The 17,997-nt window shown below is 61.8% G+C and overlaps 1 protein-coding gene across 3 annotated transcripts; it reads left to right on the top strand.

The window, feature by feature from the left end:
* Nucleotides 1-1,814: 1,814 nt before the first annotated feature.
* On the top strand, nucleotides 1,815-15,761 carry TH (tyrosine hydroxylase). 3 transcript variants are annotated; one of them, XM_053562933.1, is made up of 14 exons: nucleotides 1,815-1,855; nucleotides 8,188-8,402; nucleotides 10,138-10,356; nucleotides 11,294-11,462; nucleotides 11,680-11,768; nucleotides 11,947-12,014; nucleotides 12,480-12,530; nucleotides 12,910-13,055; nucleotides 13,154-13,289; nucleotides 13,443-13,512; nucleotides 13,943-13,999; nucleotides 14,151-14,246; nucleotides 14,443-14,576; nucleotides 15,248-15,761. In XM_053562933.1, the coding sequence occupies exons 2-14, from the start codon at nucleotides 8,313-8,315 to the stop codon at nucleotides 15,405-15,407; spliced, it is 1,485 nt and encodes a 494-aa protein (XP_053418908.1). In that variant the 5' UTR covers nucleotides 1,815-1,855; nucleotides 8,188-8,312; the 3' UTR covers nucleotides 15,408-15,761. The 3 variants fall into 3 exon arrangements, with proteins under 3 accessions (XP_053418908.1, XP_053418907.1, XP_053418909.1); XM_053562932.1 differs by lacking the exon at nucleotides 1,815-1,855 and having other exon boundaries at nucleotides 7,946-8,402; XM_053562934.1 differs by lacking the exons at nucleotides 1,815-1,855; nucleotides 10,138-10,356 and having other exon boundaries at nucleotides 7,946-8,402.
* The last annotated feature ends 2,236 nt before the right edge of the window (nucleotides 15,762-17,997 follow it).

Here is a 17,997-nt window from a genome sequence, read left to right as displayed (position 1 = left end):
CTGTGCACCCAACAATGGTTAAGATGCTAAAGTTTTTGTCATGAGTATTTTCCACCAAGGAAAAATTTTAAAAACCCAAGGGTAGAAAGCAGTGAGGATAGAGGTGTAAGGTGACAGGGACAGGCCAGGAAGTTAAGGCAGCCAACCAGACCATGCTGGGATCACTTCAGCCACCCTCTGGGTCCTAAAGAGTTGGGAGCAGAGTGGAGAGGATGGGCTAGAATGGGGAAGCCAAGTTCACCTCACGGTGGCCATGGGAAGGGGTGTGGGCTCAGTGGCATCAGCTGGTGGGGGCTCCGCCTTGCCATCTCGGAGCCCAGCTGTCCATTCACTTCACAGACCTAGAGGCCCCTAGCCACGTGGGGACAAAGAGGAGCATCCACCAGGGGAGGAGTTGGACTTGAACAAACTGGACCGTCCTTGTGGGGATGTGGCCACTGCCTGAGAGCCACTGTGTGGGGCAAGGCAAGGTACCCAGAAGCAGGTCCCCATGTCTGGAGGCCAAGGCAGCAGGGGGGGCAGTAAAGATGCTGGGGAGGATCTCGACTGCAGCCTATGGCAGAAGGGAGCATCCCGAACATGCCACCGGCTCTCCTGCCCCGGGCTGGTGCCCTGTGCTGGGGCAGCCATGTGACCTTCCTTGAGTCCTTGCCCTGGGTCAGCCCCACACGGGGCTCTGAGCCTTCAGCCCTGCCTGGTGATACCTGCCCACAGCCCTTCCTCCTGCCTGCCTCTGCCCTTCTGGGCCCCCGGCTGGACTGTCCCTGGCATGGAGAAGGGCTCCCTCTGTTAGGGGCCCACCTGGCCCAGACTACCCTCACTCCACGTGCAGAAAGAGGGCTGGGGTGCAAGAGAAGGAGCTGAAGCCCGGGGTCCGTCCCACTTTTGGTCCCCAGCCCCAGCAGCACACGGGCTGCACGTACTCACCCACCCCTGCTGCGCTGTCCTCAGGGCCCCTGCCCAGCCTGCGTGGATGAGACAAGGGTCCCGGCAGCCTTGGCACCGTGTGTCACCCCAAAGGGCCCACCTGGCTTCTTCTGGCTCTGGGGCTGGTGTGGGCTGGGCCGGGACAACACCAGCTCTGGAGTCTGCACACCTCCGCCCACCCCTGGGAAGCAGCACTGGCTGGAGAACTAAGGCCCAGAGGAGGCCTCAGAGGTCCCAGAAAGCTGGGGGTCAGGGGAAGCCTGCCCAGATGTTGACCCCCAGCTGTCCAGCTGTGCTGATCCCAGGCCCACCCTGTCCCTGCAAGCCCATCCTGTGGGAGTCACGTGTGCTGTTCTGATAGCCTCCCCAGGGGGTCCAGGCCCTCACAGGGTCTCCCCGGCAGTGGTTCAAGGCATTTCCCAAAGGGCACCCTGGGAAATGCTGGTGAAGGAACTTACCCACCCACTGGGGCTGGGTGGGACAGGGTCACAGGCCCGAGGACTAGCCATCTTCCCAGGACAGCCTGGATTTGGTGTTCCCTCTGGCCCAGGTGGGAGTGGCCCGCAGCTGGAGGGAAACAGCTTAGCTAGGACGAGTTTATTAAAAACAAGCTTTGGATCAAAGCAGCCACTCAGGTGTCAGCTGAGTTCATCCCAGGCCCCAGAGTCATCGCGAGCGATAAGCCGTGTCTAAATATCACGGCAACCGGGTTAGCAGCTCTCAGCCTGGAAATGTCAGCAGTGGGTGGGGGCTCCTCTGAGCCTGGATTAGCCTAAGGCACCTGCAGGGATCGGCCCTCCCCCCCCCTCTGTTGGTCCCCTCCCCCTCCCCCAAACCTGGGCAGGGCTGGCAGACGCCTGGGGAGAGGCACAGAGGAGCAGGCCACCAGCCCCACTGGTGTCCACAGCAAGGATGCCGGCCTAGTGAGGTGAGGGGGACAAGCTTAGCCAGAGGGGGATGGACACACATCCAGGCAGACCAGGAGCCCATGGTTATCTGCAGATGGGGGGGGCCCTGCCCCCTGGTTAGTATAGGGTGGGGGGCCCTCATGATGATGTTAATTTGGGGAACCTAGGGCTATGGGGACTGGCTCCTGGAGCAAAGTAGTCACGGTGGCTGCCATCGGGAGCTGGGGCTGGTGTGACTCCCCACCAGACTCTCCAACAGAGTAGGTTCCACTCTGTTCCTGGCCCCTGCCTGCAGCTTCTGGAGCCCGAGGGAGAAAGACATTTTTCCTGAGCACAGAGGGAGGAATAGAGATGTGTTTGGGCCAGCCCACACCCGTGGCCTCACCGAAGCCCCAGAGAGCAATATGCAGCCATGGGGGCCTTGTTCTTCCAGAGCTGGAGGCCACGCTGTGCCCTCCCTGGGGTCAGTGTGAGGCCTTGCCGAGAGCAAGCCAAGGAGATGTGGGCAGCTCCTCGTCCCTCCCCACCCCAGGAGGAGAGGCGGCAGGCAGGCTCCCTAGGAGAAGGATGCTTGTAGGACCCCAAAAGCCAGGGCAGGAGCAGACAGGCTTTGGGGGGGCAGGACACAGAGAGGAGCCTCCCAGCTCCAGGAAGCTCCCAAATCGGAGCCTGGCTGCCCTCTGGGTGGAGGGCACAGGAGGCTGTGTGGACAGCTGGCTAAGAGGGCCAAGGGCACAGAAGGCCACAGTCACGGCGCTGTGGCCTAGCAGAGGAACTCGACTGGGGGCCAAGACGGGTGCCAGGGTGGCGCTGGGGCCATCTACCCCTCTGCTGTCCCCTCCCAGTAGTGCCACTGAGGCGCTGCTGTTCAGCCCTATATACCTCCTCCCTCTGACAGCCTTTGGGAGCAGTGACACTGTGGGGACTTTCATCCTCTCCCAGGTCCTGTGTCCCAGAGTGACTGCTCCTACGCCTCTCTCTGTCCTGTCCTTCCCACGTCCTTCTGGGCACACCAGCTGCCCGTCTGGAGTCTAGGGCTGTGGTTGAACCCACATTGAGAAGAGCAAGACTGTCCTCTCCCGTGTCACGGCTACTGTGTGTCTGCTGAAGCGGCCCAGGGCCCGGTGGTCCCCAGAGAGGGCAGGTGGGCAGAGGAGCTGCACTTCCTATCTATACCTGTGGACAGACAGGTGGGCAAGCGCCCCTCACTGCCACGGGCCCTGGTGCCAACCCGCTGTGCTGGGCTCACCCAGCCACAAGGCAGGAGACTAGGACCCAAGCCTGTGTGTGGCCTGGGCTCTGCTGGGGCCTGGGGGGCTATGGTCTTGTAATTAGATGTCGTTGCTGTCAAAGCACAGCTGCCGTCTCCCCGAGTGACTAATGAGAACTAAACATCGTTCTTATTGCTTTTCACCTGGCTAATTTGTCAGACCTTGTCAAGACCCCGCGGAGGGTGGTGGTTCACAGCCTCACTGAGTCATGTCACTGGTGCCAGGGCCTGGAGGTGGACCACAGGAAGCTGAGGCCACCTGGAAGCATCCCAGGGTGGAGGCAGCTTTGGCCATGATGTCGTATAAGGGCCTGGAGGGACACAGGAGCCAGGGGTCACACAGAGAGGAGCCTCCCAGCTCCAGGAAGCTCCCAAATCGGAGCCTGGCTGCCCTCTGGGTGGAGGGCATAGGAGGCTGTGTGGACAGCTGGCTAAGAGGGCCAAGGGCACAGAAGGCCACAGTCACGGCGCTGTGGCCTAGCAGAGGAACTCGACTGGGGGCCAAGACGGGTGCCAGGGTGGCGCTGGGGCCATCTACCCCTCTTCATCACACATCCGCGGCCAGACTGGCTTCCAAGCCCAGCTGTGTGGACACATGCACACACGCATGGGAACATACAAGCACCCTCACATGCGTATACACACACGTGTATGCGTGACTCGAGACGTAAAACACATATACACTCATGAATACTTCCACAACTGTGCACACATGTGTGCGTAGACACCTTCACATGCACAAAAGCACAACTGCTCATAAGCACACACACCTGCGAAGCATGCACATGTGTGCACACAGACATGGTGTGCAGGGATGTGCTCACACATCTGCATGGGTACACACATCCGAATGTGCGCTCTCCCACACGCGCACACAGGAGTTGCACTCCTGAGCTGGCTGCATGTGCAACCAGTGGTGCTCTTGGCAATCGCAGTGTGTCCTTACCCATCAAGTCCCGGGCACCAGGTTCTAGGAACAATTCCACCCCCAGCCTGGAGCCTGAGTGAGAAGGAGCTCTGGATCTGGGAGCAGTAGGGGATGCTGGGGAAGGTGGTGGCCCTCTGAGGGACACCCACCTCCACACACCATGGCCCTCCTCCCAGGAGAATACTTGCCCTTCAAGTTGTGGTGACCTCTTGTGGGCCAGGACTGTCCACACTTGGCTCTGCAACCTACCACCTTATCCCCCATCCTCTTGCCCTCCCCTCCACCACCTAGCCCCCCACCCCTTCCCAACTTGGTCCTTGTGGACCCTCTGGCCACTGAGTCCATGCACTTGGAATCACCACCCTGACCTTTGGGACTCCCTTGGACATGTGAGGCTCAAGGTTGCCTCTCTGAAGCCCCACCAGAAGGGAAGAGGCATCCCAAGGTGGGTGCTAGACCCTTTAGGGGTGTGGTGAGCTTCTCCACTGACCTGCAAGTGCCAGTCCCTGGTACTCCACTATGCAGGTGGTAACACTGAATCCAGGGACAGCAGAGGCTGGGCCAGGACTCTCCTGCCGGCTCCCTGGACAGTGGTCTCAGCACTGTGGCAGGCCTGACCTAGGAGATGAGGAGGCTGGTGGGGGCTGCCTGGAGGAGGAGCCCCTGCCTGAGGAAGGGAGTGAGGAGGCCCGTGGGCACCCACCAGCAGGAGCAGACCCAGAGGACCAGGAGGTGTAGGGGACAGGAGGGACACCGGACGCCTCAGGTGGGCTCCCCTCTTGCTTGCTTGCTGCTGGGCTGGACTTCTAAACACCCAATTAGCCCTAAATGCACAGGATCGATCTCAGGCAGGGCGGCTGATTCCAGCCCCACCGCATCGATATTCTCTGCCCGCCTTGCCGCTCGCTCCATCTGAAATTCTCGTTAGGGCTAATTGCCCTGACATTTGAGTCTGACAGGGACTGGCGGGTTCTGACGTGTGTTGGGGTGTCTGGGGGGCTGGGGATGGTGCGTTCCTAGACTGCAGGGAAAGGCCCCACCATCTCCAGGTAGGCAGCCCAGCCAGAGCCCCTGAGCCCCGCTCATAGCGGTGACAGGGATGGTCTCAGGCCTCACTGTGCCAGCTCAGGGACAGCAGAGGAACAGCCCAGGGCGGCCGAGGGCAGCATGACATCACAAGTTGCCCCCTAATCCTCCGAGACAGCCCCAGCAGGTGTGTGTGGGACAGTGACCAAGCGCGCTGGGTACGACATAGGCTGTTGGCCATACAGAGAGCAGAGGAGTGGACCCAGCCAGAGGGCAGAGTGTGTTTGTGTGTGAGAGAGGTGTGTGCATGGGTGTGAGGGACATGTGTGTGTTTATGTGTGTGAGAGAGGGATGTGTGTGTGTGTATGTCTGGGAGGGAGGTGTGCATGCATGTATGTGAGGGAGGTGTGTGTGTCTGTGATGATGTGTGTGTGTACGTGTGTGAGGGATATGTGGGTGTGTACATGTGCGAGGGAGGTGTGTGTGCGTGTGTGAGGGAGGTATGTGTGCATGTGTGTGAGGGAGGTGTGTGTACATGTGGTGTGCTCGTGATACAGATGTGTCCTTGTGAGGTGCCTGTAAGGGGACACAAGCGCTGACTGACAAAGATCATGCCTTGCAAAGGGACGAGGTGGCCTCTGACCCTGGCTTTCTGGGAGCAGTTCTCCCCAGACTGCATGTGATTTTCCACTGCGGACTCCAGGGTATGCTGAGTCCCAGCCGGGCTTCTGGGTCCGCATGATGCATGTGGTTGAGAAGACAGGGGCCACATAGGGCAGGATTATGGCCAAGGTGGGTGGTGGCCACTGCCAGAAATCCACGGCGAGAGGAGGGGGCCCACAGAGCCACCTGTGAAGCCCCTGGTGGCCTCGGTTTGAGGAGCTTGTGGCCCCATAGTGGCTCCTGAGGGTGGAGCAGCCTGGCAGTGCGGGGGTTGGATCCAGTGCCCACCCTGCCTGGGCTAGAGAGTGGTACCCATGGTAGTCCGCTTGCTGTCATTATGGGTCATTAAGCCTGGGTACAGGAAGAGGCTGCTGAGAGAGAGCGGTCTGTCGCCTCCTAATTGCCAGGATGACAGGTACACAATTACCCCAGTGACGCTGAGAGGAGGGGCCTTGGGCAGGGAGCCAACCCACCCCCCACCCCCACAGCAAGTGAGGAGACAGCGAGGGCTGCACAGACCCCCACGAGTCCCACTGTGCTGCTCAGGGCCTCCTCTGGTCTTCTTGCCTTTGCCCCGGCCCCTTCTCCAGCCCCTTTCCTTCCTGAGGGTCTCTGTGCTGGACCTGGGGGTCTCTCAGGTATAATCTTGGCCTCCAGAGAAGCCCTGCCCAGGTCTGCCTGTCCCTCTGGGTCTCTGCCTCCCCAAGATGGGGTCCTGAGCACCAAGGCCTTGGGGACAAACACACTAGGTCTTTGAAAGTTCGGTGTCTTGGAAGTTGGGAACCGAGCCAGAGACTTTGCTGTGCGACCCAGAGAAGCCTCGCCTTGGAGCCTCAATCTCTTCACGCACCCCTGCAGAATGGGTCCTCAACTATCTGAAGGTGCTGCCGCAGGTTATCCTGTGAGGATACCGAGCGCTGGGCTCTGCAGAGGCCCGCAGTCCCCTGCGTGTCCCTCCCAGAACTGTGCTGGGATGTGCTGGTGCCCCAGCAGAGCATCACCTGTGGGGGTCTCTGGAGAGGGCGGCTGCAGCTGGGAGCATCTGGTGCAGGGCACAGCTGGAGTCTGCGAAGTCCAGGCTGTGAGGACCCTTGGGCCAGGAGGGGGATGCTGGCCAGGGGTGGACTTCGTGGCCCAGCATGTCGGCCCTCCCTGAGGGGCTGGTGTGGGGAGGCCTCCATGCTGGATGGGCACCTCGATGGGGCGGAGGTGGCGCTTGCCTCCGTGGGGTTCCAGGCCTCCCTGGCCTCAGCACCAGGCCTGGGCCCTGCAGCAAGTCTGGCCCCAGGGAAGAGTCTAGAAAGCTTAGCTTCCCCTGCAGCTTCCACGCAAGTGCAACTGGCCCAGGCAGGAAAGTGAATTAAAAAACAATATTTGTATCAGTGGAAGACATTTGCTAAAAGGTTAAATCCACATCCGGCGGTGTGGGCTGCCATCCCCAGCTTGGTATTTGTCAGACATGTCACCCCTCTTGGCCTACGGCACCTGTGCAAACGGGGGGCTGGGGTGGGGCTGGCAGGGGCAAGGCTGCCAGCCTGGACCAACCTCACCCAGGACTCCCTCTGCAGAGGGGGGACCTGGCCTGTCCAGAGCCTTGGGGTCAGCTGCATCTGGCACAGAAGAGGCTCCTGGGAGGCCCCTCAGTGAGGACATTGAGGTTGAGCCAGGCCTGCTCCCTAGGACCCTGGGCAAGTCCTCTCCAGGCCACTTCAGACACACATCCCAGGCAGCCCTGGGCCAGGCCCCAGGGCCCTGCTCCTGAGGGCCGCAGCATCTAGAAGGTGAGGCAGGGCCTGCACAGGGCCCTGGGGGCTGCCATGGCCAAGCTCAGAGTCCCTGCCCCAGGGAGGTGACAGAGGAGGGGTGTTGACATCAGGAGCAGGGGCTGCGGAGCTGGTGGTCATGGAGCTATTTTGTGGGATGTGCAGGAGCTGGCCCTGATCCAGGGTTCTGGAGTCCTCATCCTCTGGGACCAGGAGTGGGAGCCAGGGGACGGTGGGCCGTAGGGGATGGGCCAGGTCTTTTCTGTGCCCTGACTAAGCACTCAGCCTGCTTCTCAAGGGCACTGGGAGCCACTGAGGGCTTCAGAAAGAGGGAGTGACATGTGGGACCTTTTTAGAGCAGGTCCCTGGGGCCTTTTTGGAGGTAATGGGGAGCAGCCAGGGTGAACCCACCAGGAACTGGGGAAGAGGCCAGTTAGGCTCTGTTAGGTCTTCTGGCTCTGTTAGGTCTCTCTAGAAGGCCCAGCATGAGGTGCCCCAGGACAGCCTCTCCCTGAGTGCCCCTCTGGTTGGGCTGAGGGGACCCTGCTGCCCCAGCCCCTGCAGCATGTGAGCTGAGGATGATTCAGCGGCAGGGCTGGGCTGACCCTGCTCGGTGCCTGTGACAGTGGCTGCAATTAGATTTAATGGGACAGAGCCCTTTCTCCCGCATCTCCGCTCCTCGCCTGCCCCCGCCTCCCTCAGGCGCAGCGCGGGGAGGACGTGAGGAGGTGCAGGTGGGGGACCCGGGGGCTTTGACGTCAGCCCAGCCTATAAGAGGCCGCCCGGCTGAGGGCTGTGGAGAGGAGCCCAGACCTCCACGCAGCATCATGCCCACCCCCAACGCCGCCACACCCCAGGCCAAGGGCTTCCGAAGGGCCGTTTCTGAGCTGGACGCCAAGCAGGCCGAGGCCATCATGGTAAGAGGGCATGTGGTGCCCTGGGGCTGGAGTCAGCAGAAACCCAGGGCTGGCCCAAGTGGCCTCCACACCCCATGGCTGGTGGGCTCCTGGGCTGCAGGCGACCCCTGTACCCAGGCGATGGTCCCTCCATGGTGTGTCCTGCCCCCCTGCATGTGGGGACAGTGTCTATCTGTCGCCACAGAGCCCCCCTTGTGCCAAACTTTCTTGGGGGGAGGCTGTGTCTTCTGTTTCCTTGTGAATCTAAGGGGTGGGAATCCAATCGGGAAACAGCTCCCAGTGTCCTGGGAGGGAGCCCTGGTGAGCAAATGTCCCCCATGAGGGCCCCTCCTCCTGCCCCACCTGCTTTCTCTCTGCCCCCAGCTGCCCTGAAAGCAGCTCATGGTGTGGGGTCTCAGGCACACAAGGGTGTAGGTGCAGGTCCCACCGTGCCAAATGGTGTCTGGGCTCTAAGGTGATTTCTGCTCACTCCTTCCACCATTCCCTCCTTCACTGCTTCATCCTGAGTCTGGGCTCCATTGAGGGGGGGGCACTCGAGAGTCCAGGCTCTGCTGGGCCAGGTCCTCGGGGGTGTGTCTCAGCCCACTAGAGATGTCCTCGGCTCATCCTCTGGAGTAACCGGCTCGCTGGCACATCTCAAACGGGCTTTGGTCCACAGCCCTTTGGTGAATATGTGGTATGAGTCACAGAGACGTCATTGCCAGGCCCCTTGTCGGGGTACCACAGAGCGCCCACAGCACCACCAGGCTGTCCCCCAGACGGCCCTCCCTAGGGAGGATCAGGCTCAGCCTCGCTGCTCCTCCCTGGCCTGGGTCTGCAGCCTGGGCTGTGTCCACAACGCCCACCCACGAGGATGATGAGGAGTCAGGGGGACTTCTGCTGTGCCCCTTGTGTGGGAATGGTGAAGCTTGTTCACTCTTACCAAAGGACCCAGAACGTTCTCAGAAGTTCTACTCCAGTTCTACTCCAGTTCTCCAAGTACCGTCTCAGCACTGGGCGGGGTCTGCGGGTTGGAAGTGGTGGATGTGCTGACCCTAGGGGCTCACAGTCTAGGGAAAGACACAGGGCTACTCAGCCATTCACTCCTGGGAAGCAGCCTGTGCCCAGAGCTCTGATGAGGTAGTTGGGAGGAGGGGGCTACTGGGAGGGCAGTGAGGAGGGTGGAGGGCTCAGGATGAGTGTTTGAAGGGGCAAGGGCTTGGAGGTGGATGACGGTACCCAGCAGGGAGCCACCTGCGTCCACACCTAGGTGTGAGGAAAGCCCTGTGGAAAAGGGCCAGGCCTGGCCACGGAAGGAGTTTGTCCAGTGGACTCAGCTGGGGCAGCTCCTGCCATTTGCTCCGCCCCTGCTCCCGGGCAGCACACATCTGTCCATCACAGAGGCTGGGGCAGGATGTGCAGGCCCTGAGTTCCCCTCTGCCTTCCGTCATCTAGTTAGGGCCAGGCCCGGGAGCAGGTGATGCAGTGGCTCTGTGCTGCAGCGGGTGGGAGGGCGCCCTCTTGCTCCTGTCCCCCCCCATGGCTGCAGCTTCCAGCATTTTCTATCAGGGTGGACGGGATATGGAGGCAGACAGTGACCTTACCTGGCTTCTGCTCCAGCAGGCACACAGTGGGAGCTCAGTGATGTGGTCTGAGCCCCAGCCTGTTCCCTCCTTTCCCGCCTGCTGTGTGCAGCCCACCATGGGGGCCCCGAGGAGTCTGCGAGGCCTGAGTGGGTCCGCCCCTGTCCCCACAGTCTCCGCGATTCATTGGGCGGCGGCAGAGCCTCATCGAGGACGCCCGCAAGGAGCGGGAGGCAGCCGTGGCTGCGGCGGCAGCGGCCTCCTCAGAGCCGGGGGACCCCCTGGAGGCTGTGGTGTTTGAGGAGAAGGCGGGGAAGGCGGTGCTGAACCTGCTCTTCTCCCTGGGGGGCACCAAGCCCTCCACACTGTCCCAAGCTGTGAAGGTGTTTGAGGTGAGGGCACGTGTGTGCATCTGTGGGTGCATGTGTGGGGTCAGGGCTGTCTCAGAGATGGGTCCCTGTCCCTTCCACCTCAGAAGTGGTCTCCTTAGGCTACTGCAAGCCGGGAAGGGGAGGTCTGAGGAGCCTTGTGGCTCTGACAGCCCCGTGAGCCCAAGCCTTGGGGCTGAGGCCACCAAGCCCTGCCACGCAGCCCAGCTCCCCATCACTACCTGCACACAGGGGAGTAGTGTGGGGATCCCGACAGGGCAGTCTGGTAAGTGGAGGCAGGACTGCATGTCGCTCCAACCTGCCTGCCCGCCCGCCAGCAGCTAATGTGACAGTGTTTATATTAGCTGTTCCAGCCACACTCCCAGAAGAGACTCCCAAATAACATTAGAGCCAGACTCCCCATGAGCTCCCTGGGCTGGCTTCATGGCCTGAGGGCCGTTGTGACCAATGGCCCTTGTTGCTAGGTGACAGGAGGTGGCAATGTAGTGGACCATGTCTGCCAGCCCCCTGGGCGCTTAGGGTTCTCTCTTCGGGGACCTGAGCCCCATTTTCATGACAAGGTGGTATTGAGGGCCCACCCACCAGACCTGGGAGTGGCCATTAGACCCAGATGAGATTGCCAGGGGTGACGGGACCTTCTCACCAACAGAAGTCAGGCTGCGTGGGCACAGTGTCAGGACACACAGATGGCATTGCCCAGGAAGCAAACGAAAGTCATTTTGGGCTAGAGGTATTTCACTGGCCAGAGACAGCTGCCAGCCAGGTGGTGGTGTCTGCCCTGAGTCTGGAAGAGGCCCCATGTGCTGCCACAGCTACTGTGGAGAGCAGGGCTAGGCAGGGCGGGGCCCTCGAACCCCAGAAGCGCCCCCTCCTTCCCACTTCCCACACCCCAGCTCTGCCTCTCTTTTTCCTTCTCTCCTTCCTGCTTTTGCTCCCTAAGACCTTTGAAGCCAAAATCCACCACCTGGAGACACGGCCAGCACGGACCCCCGGGGGCCCCCGCCTGGAGTACCTGGTGCGTTGTGAGCTGCCCCGCAGTGACCTGGCTGACCTGCTCAGGGCCGTGCACCGCGTGTCGGGAGATGTGCGCAGCCCCAGGGATGACAAGGGTGAGGCCAGTTTTCTGTCCTGAGTGCAGCCAAATGACTTTGAGACTTTGGGATGTAGAGATTCCCAGGGGAGCCCTAACATGGGTCCCCTCCAGGGCCCACATCCGTCACAGCCCCAGCCTCTGCCTCACCAGAAATCCCTGGGGGCTGCTTCCAGGAGGCACTGTTCCACCGCCCCTCACTCACTTAGAACCTCTTCCCTCTCTTCTCTGTGAAGTCCCCTGGTTCCCAAGAAAAGCATCGGAGCTGGACAAGTGTCACCACCTGGTCACCAAGTTTGATCCTGACCTGGACTTGGACCACCCTGTGAGCCTCCACTCCCCAGTCATATCCCTCCACCTTTAGCCTGGCCCCAGGAGGGCAGCCTATCTGCTGCAGGACCCCCATGGCCTGGCACCCCCTCTGTGTCACAGCCTCATCTGGGCTGGTGGGCAGGGGAGGGACAGGGCAGCTCTGACCAGGCACATGTTCCCTCTGCCTCCAGGGCTTCTCAGACCAGGTGTACCGCCAGCGCAGGAAGCAGATCGCTGACATAGCCTTCCAGTACCGGCAGTAAGGGCTCTCCCCCCGGGGACCAGGCTGTGTCCTGCAGCCTCACACTAGACCTGGGGATAGGAGAGAGGGCAAGGGGAGGGCTGTCTTTGTCACCAGCATCATCACCTCTGCCATCACCAGGCCCACTGACTAGAGGTGAAGGTTCCTGCCAGGCAGCACTGTGCCCAGGGCTCTGCCTGTGTTGACCCAGCCGTCCCCTTTACAGTGCTCTCAGGTGGGCACAGGCACTGTCCCTAAATCCCAGCTGAGGAAACTGAGGCACAGAGAGGTGAAGCAACAGCCGGCTCAGGGCATTGCCAGGCCCTGCGAACAGTCTGCCAAGGGCAGCCTCCTGTCTCATCCCCCAGGCCTCGCTGCAGAGGGGTGGCGTGGGTCTCAGCCAAATGAGGCTCTTTCCCTCTGTCCCTCCTGCCCCTCCTGCTCCCAGAGGGGACCTACTAACCACTGGTGCCCCCTCCACAGTGGCAACCCAATTCCCCGTGTGGAGTACACTGCAGAGGAGATTGCCACGTGGTGAGACCCCGCTTGACAGCCAGGAGAGGGACCAGAGTGGGCCACAGAGACAGCTCCCAGAACCCCGATGTGCGAGGGCCGCCCCCAGGGACACTGGTGCTGCAGGCCAGGAGGATGGATTCCCCAGCCCAGAATGTTGTGCTGGGAGCCAAAGGCTGCCGAACCAACCCCTTGGTTCACCCTCAGGGAACTGAGGGAAGGCCCCCACAGCCTCCTGCCTCACGGGATCCCTCAAACCACCTGCAAAGTCCCTCTCAGTGGCCAGGGTCTTTGGGGGTGCAGTGTAGGAGTGCAGGGTTAAGGACCTCCAGGAGAGGCTACGGGGGGGGGGGGGGCTGGCACTGGGGTGCAAGGCAGGCCCTGAGCCCTTTGCCTGCAGGAGGGAGGTCTACACCAGGCTGAAGGGCCTCTATGCCACGCATGCCTGCCGTGAGTACCTCGAGGCCTTCCAGCTGCTGGAGCGCTTCAGCGGTTACCGGGAGGACAGCATCCCCCAGCTGGAGGACGTTTCACGCTTCCTAAAGGGTGCGGTGGTGGAGGGTCCTGGGGAGGGGGCTGAACGTAGTCCCCCACAAGCCCTTGTGGGGCTAGGATGCTGGCCTGACCGATTTGGCCCCTTGCAGAGCGGACAGGCTTCCAGCTGCGGCCGGTGGCCGGCCTTCTGTCTGCCCGCGACTTTCTGGCCAGCCTGGCCTTCCGTGTGTTCCAGTGCACTCAGTACATCCGCCATGCATCCTCGCCCATGCACTCCCCCGAGCCGTGAGTGCACGCTGTGCCCTGCCATGAGGGGTGTCCCTTTAGAAAGGATGCTCCAGAGCATGGAGGGGCCAGGCCCCGTGGGCCCCAAGCCACCCGGTGAAGAGGGTGCCGGGCAGACAGCCGTCCCAGCCCAGCCCTTTCTCCCTGCTGCAGGGACTGCTGCCACGAGCTGCTGGGTCACGTGCCCATGCTGGCCGACCGTACCTTCGCCCAGTTCTCTCAGGTATGCCCAGGCCTGCAGCTGAGAGCCAGGGCTCCCTGAGGGGCTGGGGCTTCTGTGCTGGTGGTGCTGCCTGCTCCAGGACCTCCCTGGGGGGATTAGCTGCCCCTACAATGTATGATGCCCTCATGGGTGTAGGAGGTCTCAAGGTGAGGGCACGCTGCAGTAGATGGGGCCAGTGGACCCTGCTGGGGGCTCCAGTGCTTTGATGCCGACCAGTCCCAAAAGAGCCCAGAGCCCTAGAAGAGGCGTCCCACAGCCTGTGCTGCCACCTGCTGGCTCCTTGAGAACAGCAGGTCCTGGGCCCTTGGTGGCCAAGGGGGGGTCTCAACATCCTGGACTATGTTCAGAGGCCCCCCAAGGGGCTGTGGACACCTCAGGCATGATGCCAGGACTGTCTCTCCAGGCCTTTCAGCTTCCCCTCCCTCCACAGGACATCGGCCTCGCATCACTGGGGGCCTCAGATGAGGAAATTGAGAAGCTGTCCACGGTGAGTGGCTTCCCCTGTAAGCCCTAGGGGTGGGGGATGGGGAGGTGAGGGTTTTCTTCCAGATCCAGGCCACACCCTCCTGTCTGTCCCGGGAGTGTGGCTGGCCCATTTCTTCAGCTGCCTCTGCCAACTCTGCTGGCTGTTCCGACAGCTGTACTGGTTCACAGTGGAGTTTGGGCTGTGCAAGCAGAACGGGCAGGTGAAGGCCTACGGTGCTGGATTGCTGTCCTCCTACGGGGAGCTCCTGGTGAGACCTTCCCTGCTGCCGCCGCCACCCACAGAGGGAAAAGTCACTGGGCCTCTGAGTTTCAGGCCCTCTTGGGAGAAAGCTGGTCCCTGTCCAGTCCCCAGCCCACATTGTCCCCAGGCTTCTGGGAGCACCAGTGGGATGGGGGGTACCCAGCCCACCTTGGGGTGCCCTGACCCCTGTGGCCTCCTGCCAGCACTGCCTGTCTGAGGAACCCGAGATCCGGGCCTTTGACCCTGAGGCTGCGGCTGTGCAGCCCTACCAAGACCAGACCTACCAGTCAGTCTACTTCGTGTCCGAGAGTTTCAGTGATGCCAAGGACAAGCTCAGGTAGGCCAGTTCTTGGGGTCACAGACGAAGGGATGGTGCACCCTGCCTGAGAAGGACTCCGAAGACCTCTGGGGCTGAGGGCTACTGGGTGGCCAGGCTTAGGCCTTTCCCAGACCCTGTTCTCTGAGTATCTGGCACCTCAGGGGAATGTGGCAGGGCTGTGGCAGGGCTGTGGGGGCACTGGGACTTCCCAGGGCGGGGACCAGGGTGTCCTGGAGAAGGCAGCAGAGCCCAAAGGCTCTTACCATTTCCCCTCCAGCCCGCTGGTGTGCATTGGGGAAACTGAGGCCGGGCTGTGTCTGGCTTGGCGGAGGTGGGTGCTGGATCTCACCTGCAAACTCAGAGACTCTTCCAGGCACATAGTCAAGGAAGACTATGGGAGGGGGTCTGGTCGAGGTTCAGGGAGGGAGGGTGCGCCAGCAGAGGCTCTCTTGGCAAAGGTGCCCGGCCTGTCTCCCACCCCACTCCCAACACCAGCCCTGGAGGAGGCCTCAGAGAGCTGCCTCATCCAGGTGTTTGGACAGAATTAGCTTTCAGGGCCCAGGTGGCTGGGAAGAGTGCTGGACCTCTGAGCCCACCTGGCTGGATCTAGCCCACATCTCCAGCTGTCCTGAGGCCACAGACTCTGCTGCAGGTGCTCCCACTGGGTGACTGAGTCCCCCCTTCCCCAGGAGCTATGCCTCGAGGATCCAGCGCCCTTTCTCTGTAAAGTTCGACCCCTACACGCTGGCTGTGGATGTGCTGGACAGCCCCCAGGCCATCCTACACTCCCTGGAGGGCGTCCAGGATGAGCTGCACACCCTCGCCCATGCACTCAGTGCCATCAGCTAGGTGCAGAGGTGCAACCTGACAGCCCCAGTGGGCCCATCTAGGGGTCTCCTGGATCCTTCCCCAACCGCGCTAGCTCCCACGCGTCCCAGAGCTCAGGCCTGTATGCGGGCTGGGTCTTGGGCACCCCTGTAACCTGCCTGGTGACCAGGGCCCTCCCATGCCTCCCTGACCCCTGGTTCCTGCCTGCTGCTTCTCTGCGCTGCCAGCTGGTGTCTGCACCTGATGTTCTTATCCTTCTGCTGCTGCCCACTGGGCCCCCAGGGCTGTGGGGTGGCTCTGTGCTTCCCGTCACTCCCCGATGCTGTCTGACCCCCCCCCCATTCACCCTCTCAATAAAGAAGAATAGTCTGCGCACACCTGCCTGACCCCATGTCTGTGCCTCAGACAGGCCCATAGAGCCCAGGTCCCTGTGCCCAGCCTGGCCTGGGGCCACCCTTGCCTCCCTCCTCCCTGCTGCCTGACCAAGCAGGAGGCCCTGGGGCTCCCATGTGGCAGCACCACAGTGGGGGGCCAGGTGGCAGGAGGAGTCAGGGAGCAGGGCTGCAGCCATGCTAAAAGGGGCGAGAGGGTGTCCCCAGGCCCGGGGCCAGTCTCTGAGAGCAGGGAGGGAAAGGAAACGGCTGCTCTGATCCCCCACACACCCAGAGCAGGACCTGGGCCTCTATGTGCTACCTGAAATGTGTAGTGATGGGAAGCACCCAGGAGAGCCCTCGAGGGTGGTCTCCCCAGCAAGACAGGTGGGGGCTAGAGGAAGGTTCCAGATGGACCCTCTGGCATCCTCCAGACCTGGCTGGCCAGCTGCCCTCATCCACCTGTGCCCTGGGAGAGAGAGGCCCCAGGGCTTCCTGTGAGGGGCTCCCCCTTGTTCCTTGCAGGGTGAGGGCAGGTGCCAGCCGGTCTATAAGGCCCTACCCCACCTGGTCAGGGGACTTAGTTTGGCCCTCTGGCAAACTCCTACTCATCCCTCAAGGCCCCCCGTCACAGCACTCCTCCCAGCCCACCCTGGCTCTCTGCCCTTCCATCAGCTGCTCCTCACATGCCTAGTCCGTGTCCTGGCCCACAGTGTCCACATCCTTTCAGCCCAGTAGACCACACTGGGGACATTTCTTCAGGACTGTGAGTCCCACAGAGGCCCTAGGGAAGGCTGCTGGCCTCCCTTTCCCCCTAGCCTTGCCAGCCTTGGCTCTGCCCACCACCTGGGCCCACCCCATCCAGCCTCCCTCCCTGTGTGCCCCTCTCAAGGGGGCACCATATCATCCCCAGCTGCAGAGAGGCTATAGAGCTCTGGGTGTCCAGAGGTGGCCACCATGTGGACCATGGCATGATACCCCACCACCACAGCTAGCACCCTCTACAGAGCCGTACATGGGTAGACAAAGCCGGAGGCTTGAATGTGGGTGGAGACAGCCCCAAGTGGCCCTGGCCGAGTGCTGGGCAGAGGGATCCACTGGCAGGCTGGGAGGAGGGGCAGGGGCCTAGCCAGGGGCAGCAGGAACTAAAGGGCAGGGAACAGGAAGCCCCGACCCATCCTATTCCCTGGCCCCCAGGAGACCTCAGTGGAGCCTCTAAAAGGACCTCACACAGGCAGTAAGAACTGGTTGGAGGTACAGGCAGGGGAGGCTTAGTGTCCAGACATTCCCAATGGTTAGGCTGGACCTCCAAGTGGCTGTCCCGAGGGACTGTGGGGCCTGGGAGTGAGCCTATATGACACACGAGGCGTGAGATGGAGTTGGAGGGACTGGCCAGAAGATGGGAGATGGTCCCAACCCCTGGAAGAGGGTTGGGGACCAGGAGGGTGCCTGGGCAGTGTGTGGCATATGTGGGAAGCCAGATGGCCGTGCAGAGGGGACCTGCCGCTCTGTCATTGAAGATGCATGTTGGTGCACCCGTCGGGGCCACTGTGGTGTGTACTCAGTTCTGTCACTCCAGGGCCCTAGCTGGGACTGCTGTCCTGGGATGGGGGGGGCCACACGCAGTGAGCAGGGAGAGCACCCCCACACACACCATCCATGAGGGGTCCAGGACAGTGGCCCAAAGACACCCCTACCCCCTGCAGCTTCAAACTCTGCCCGACTAATGTGGAAAACAGCTCATGCAGGCTGGGCTGGGTGTTGCTCTCCTGGAGATGTAGCCCCCAGCTGCGACAAGGACAGCTCTGGCCATCAGGCTCCTCGTTAAGACACTAATGATCGACTGGCCCCCAGCGAGAGGTGCTGACGACTAAGGAGATGTTCCTGCAGGCCCAGTACCAGGGAAATGACCCAGAAACTGCAGCCTCAGCCCCCAGCCATCTGCTGACCCCCTAGGCCCTAATGGGCTAGGCAACAGGGCTCATGGGTAGGGGAGGTGAGCTCGGGGCTATAAAGTCAGCAGCTCCAGGCAGTCCCCAGCCCTGCAGGACCAGCTGTATTCCCAGGTGGCCAAGAAGCAGGTCTGTGCTGGTAGCCTCTGTGTCAGCTTGGGCCCAAAGCTGCCTGACCAGGGGGCTCTGGGGTGGCGGGATCCCAGGCCCAAGCTCTGCAAGGGGTGGAAGGACATGGGGGGGACATGGGCTTCTCTTTTGGAATGCTCAGGGGACAAGCAGGGGCTC

Source organism: Nycticebus coucang, chromosome 14 (assembly GCF_027406575.1).
Source record: "Nycticebus coucang isolate mNycCou1 chromosome 14, mNycCou1.pri, whole genome shotgun sequence".
NCBI classification, from domain to species: domain Eukaryota; kingdom Metazoa; phylum Chordata; class Mammalia; order Primates; family Lorisidae; genus Nycticebus; species Nycticebus coucang.
Note: the sequence above shows the minus strand (reverse complement) of the source record. Positions and strands in the feature narration are given on the sequence as shown.

Excerpts from the sequence above, each read along its gene's own strand:
- TH (XM_053562932.1), top strand. The coding sequence starts at position 8,130 with ATGGGACAGAGCCCTTTCTCCCGCATCTCCGCTCCTCGCCTGCCCCCG. Across the intron at positions 12,531-12,909 it reads GCAGAGGAGATTGCCACGTG|GAGGGAGGTCTACACCAGGC; the intron begins GTGAGACCCCGC and ends CTTTGCCTGCAG. Across the intron at positions 14,000-14,150 it reads AAATTGAGAAGCTGTCCACG|CTGTACTGGTTCACAGTGGA; the intron begins GTGAGTGGCTTC and ends CTGTTCCGACAG.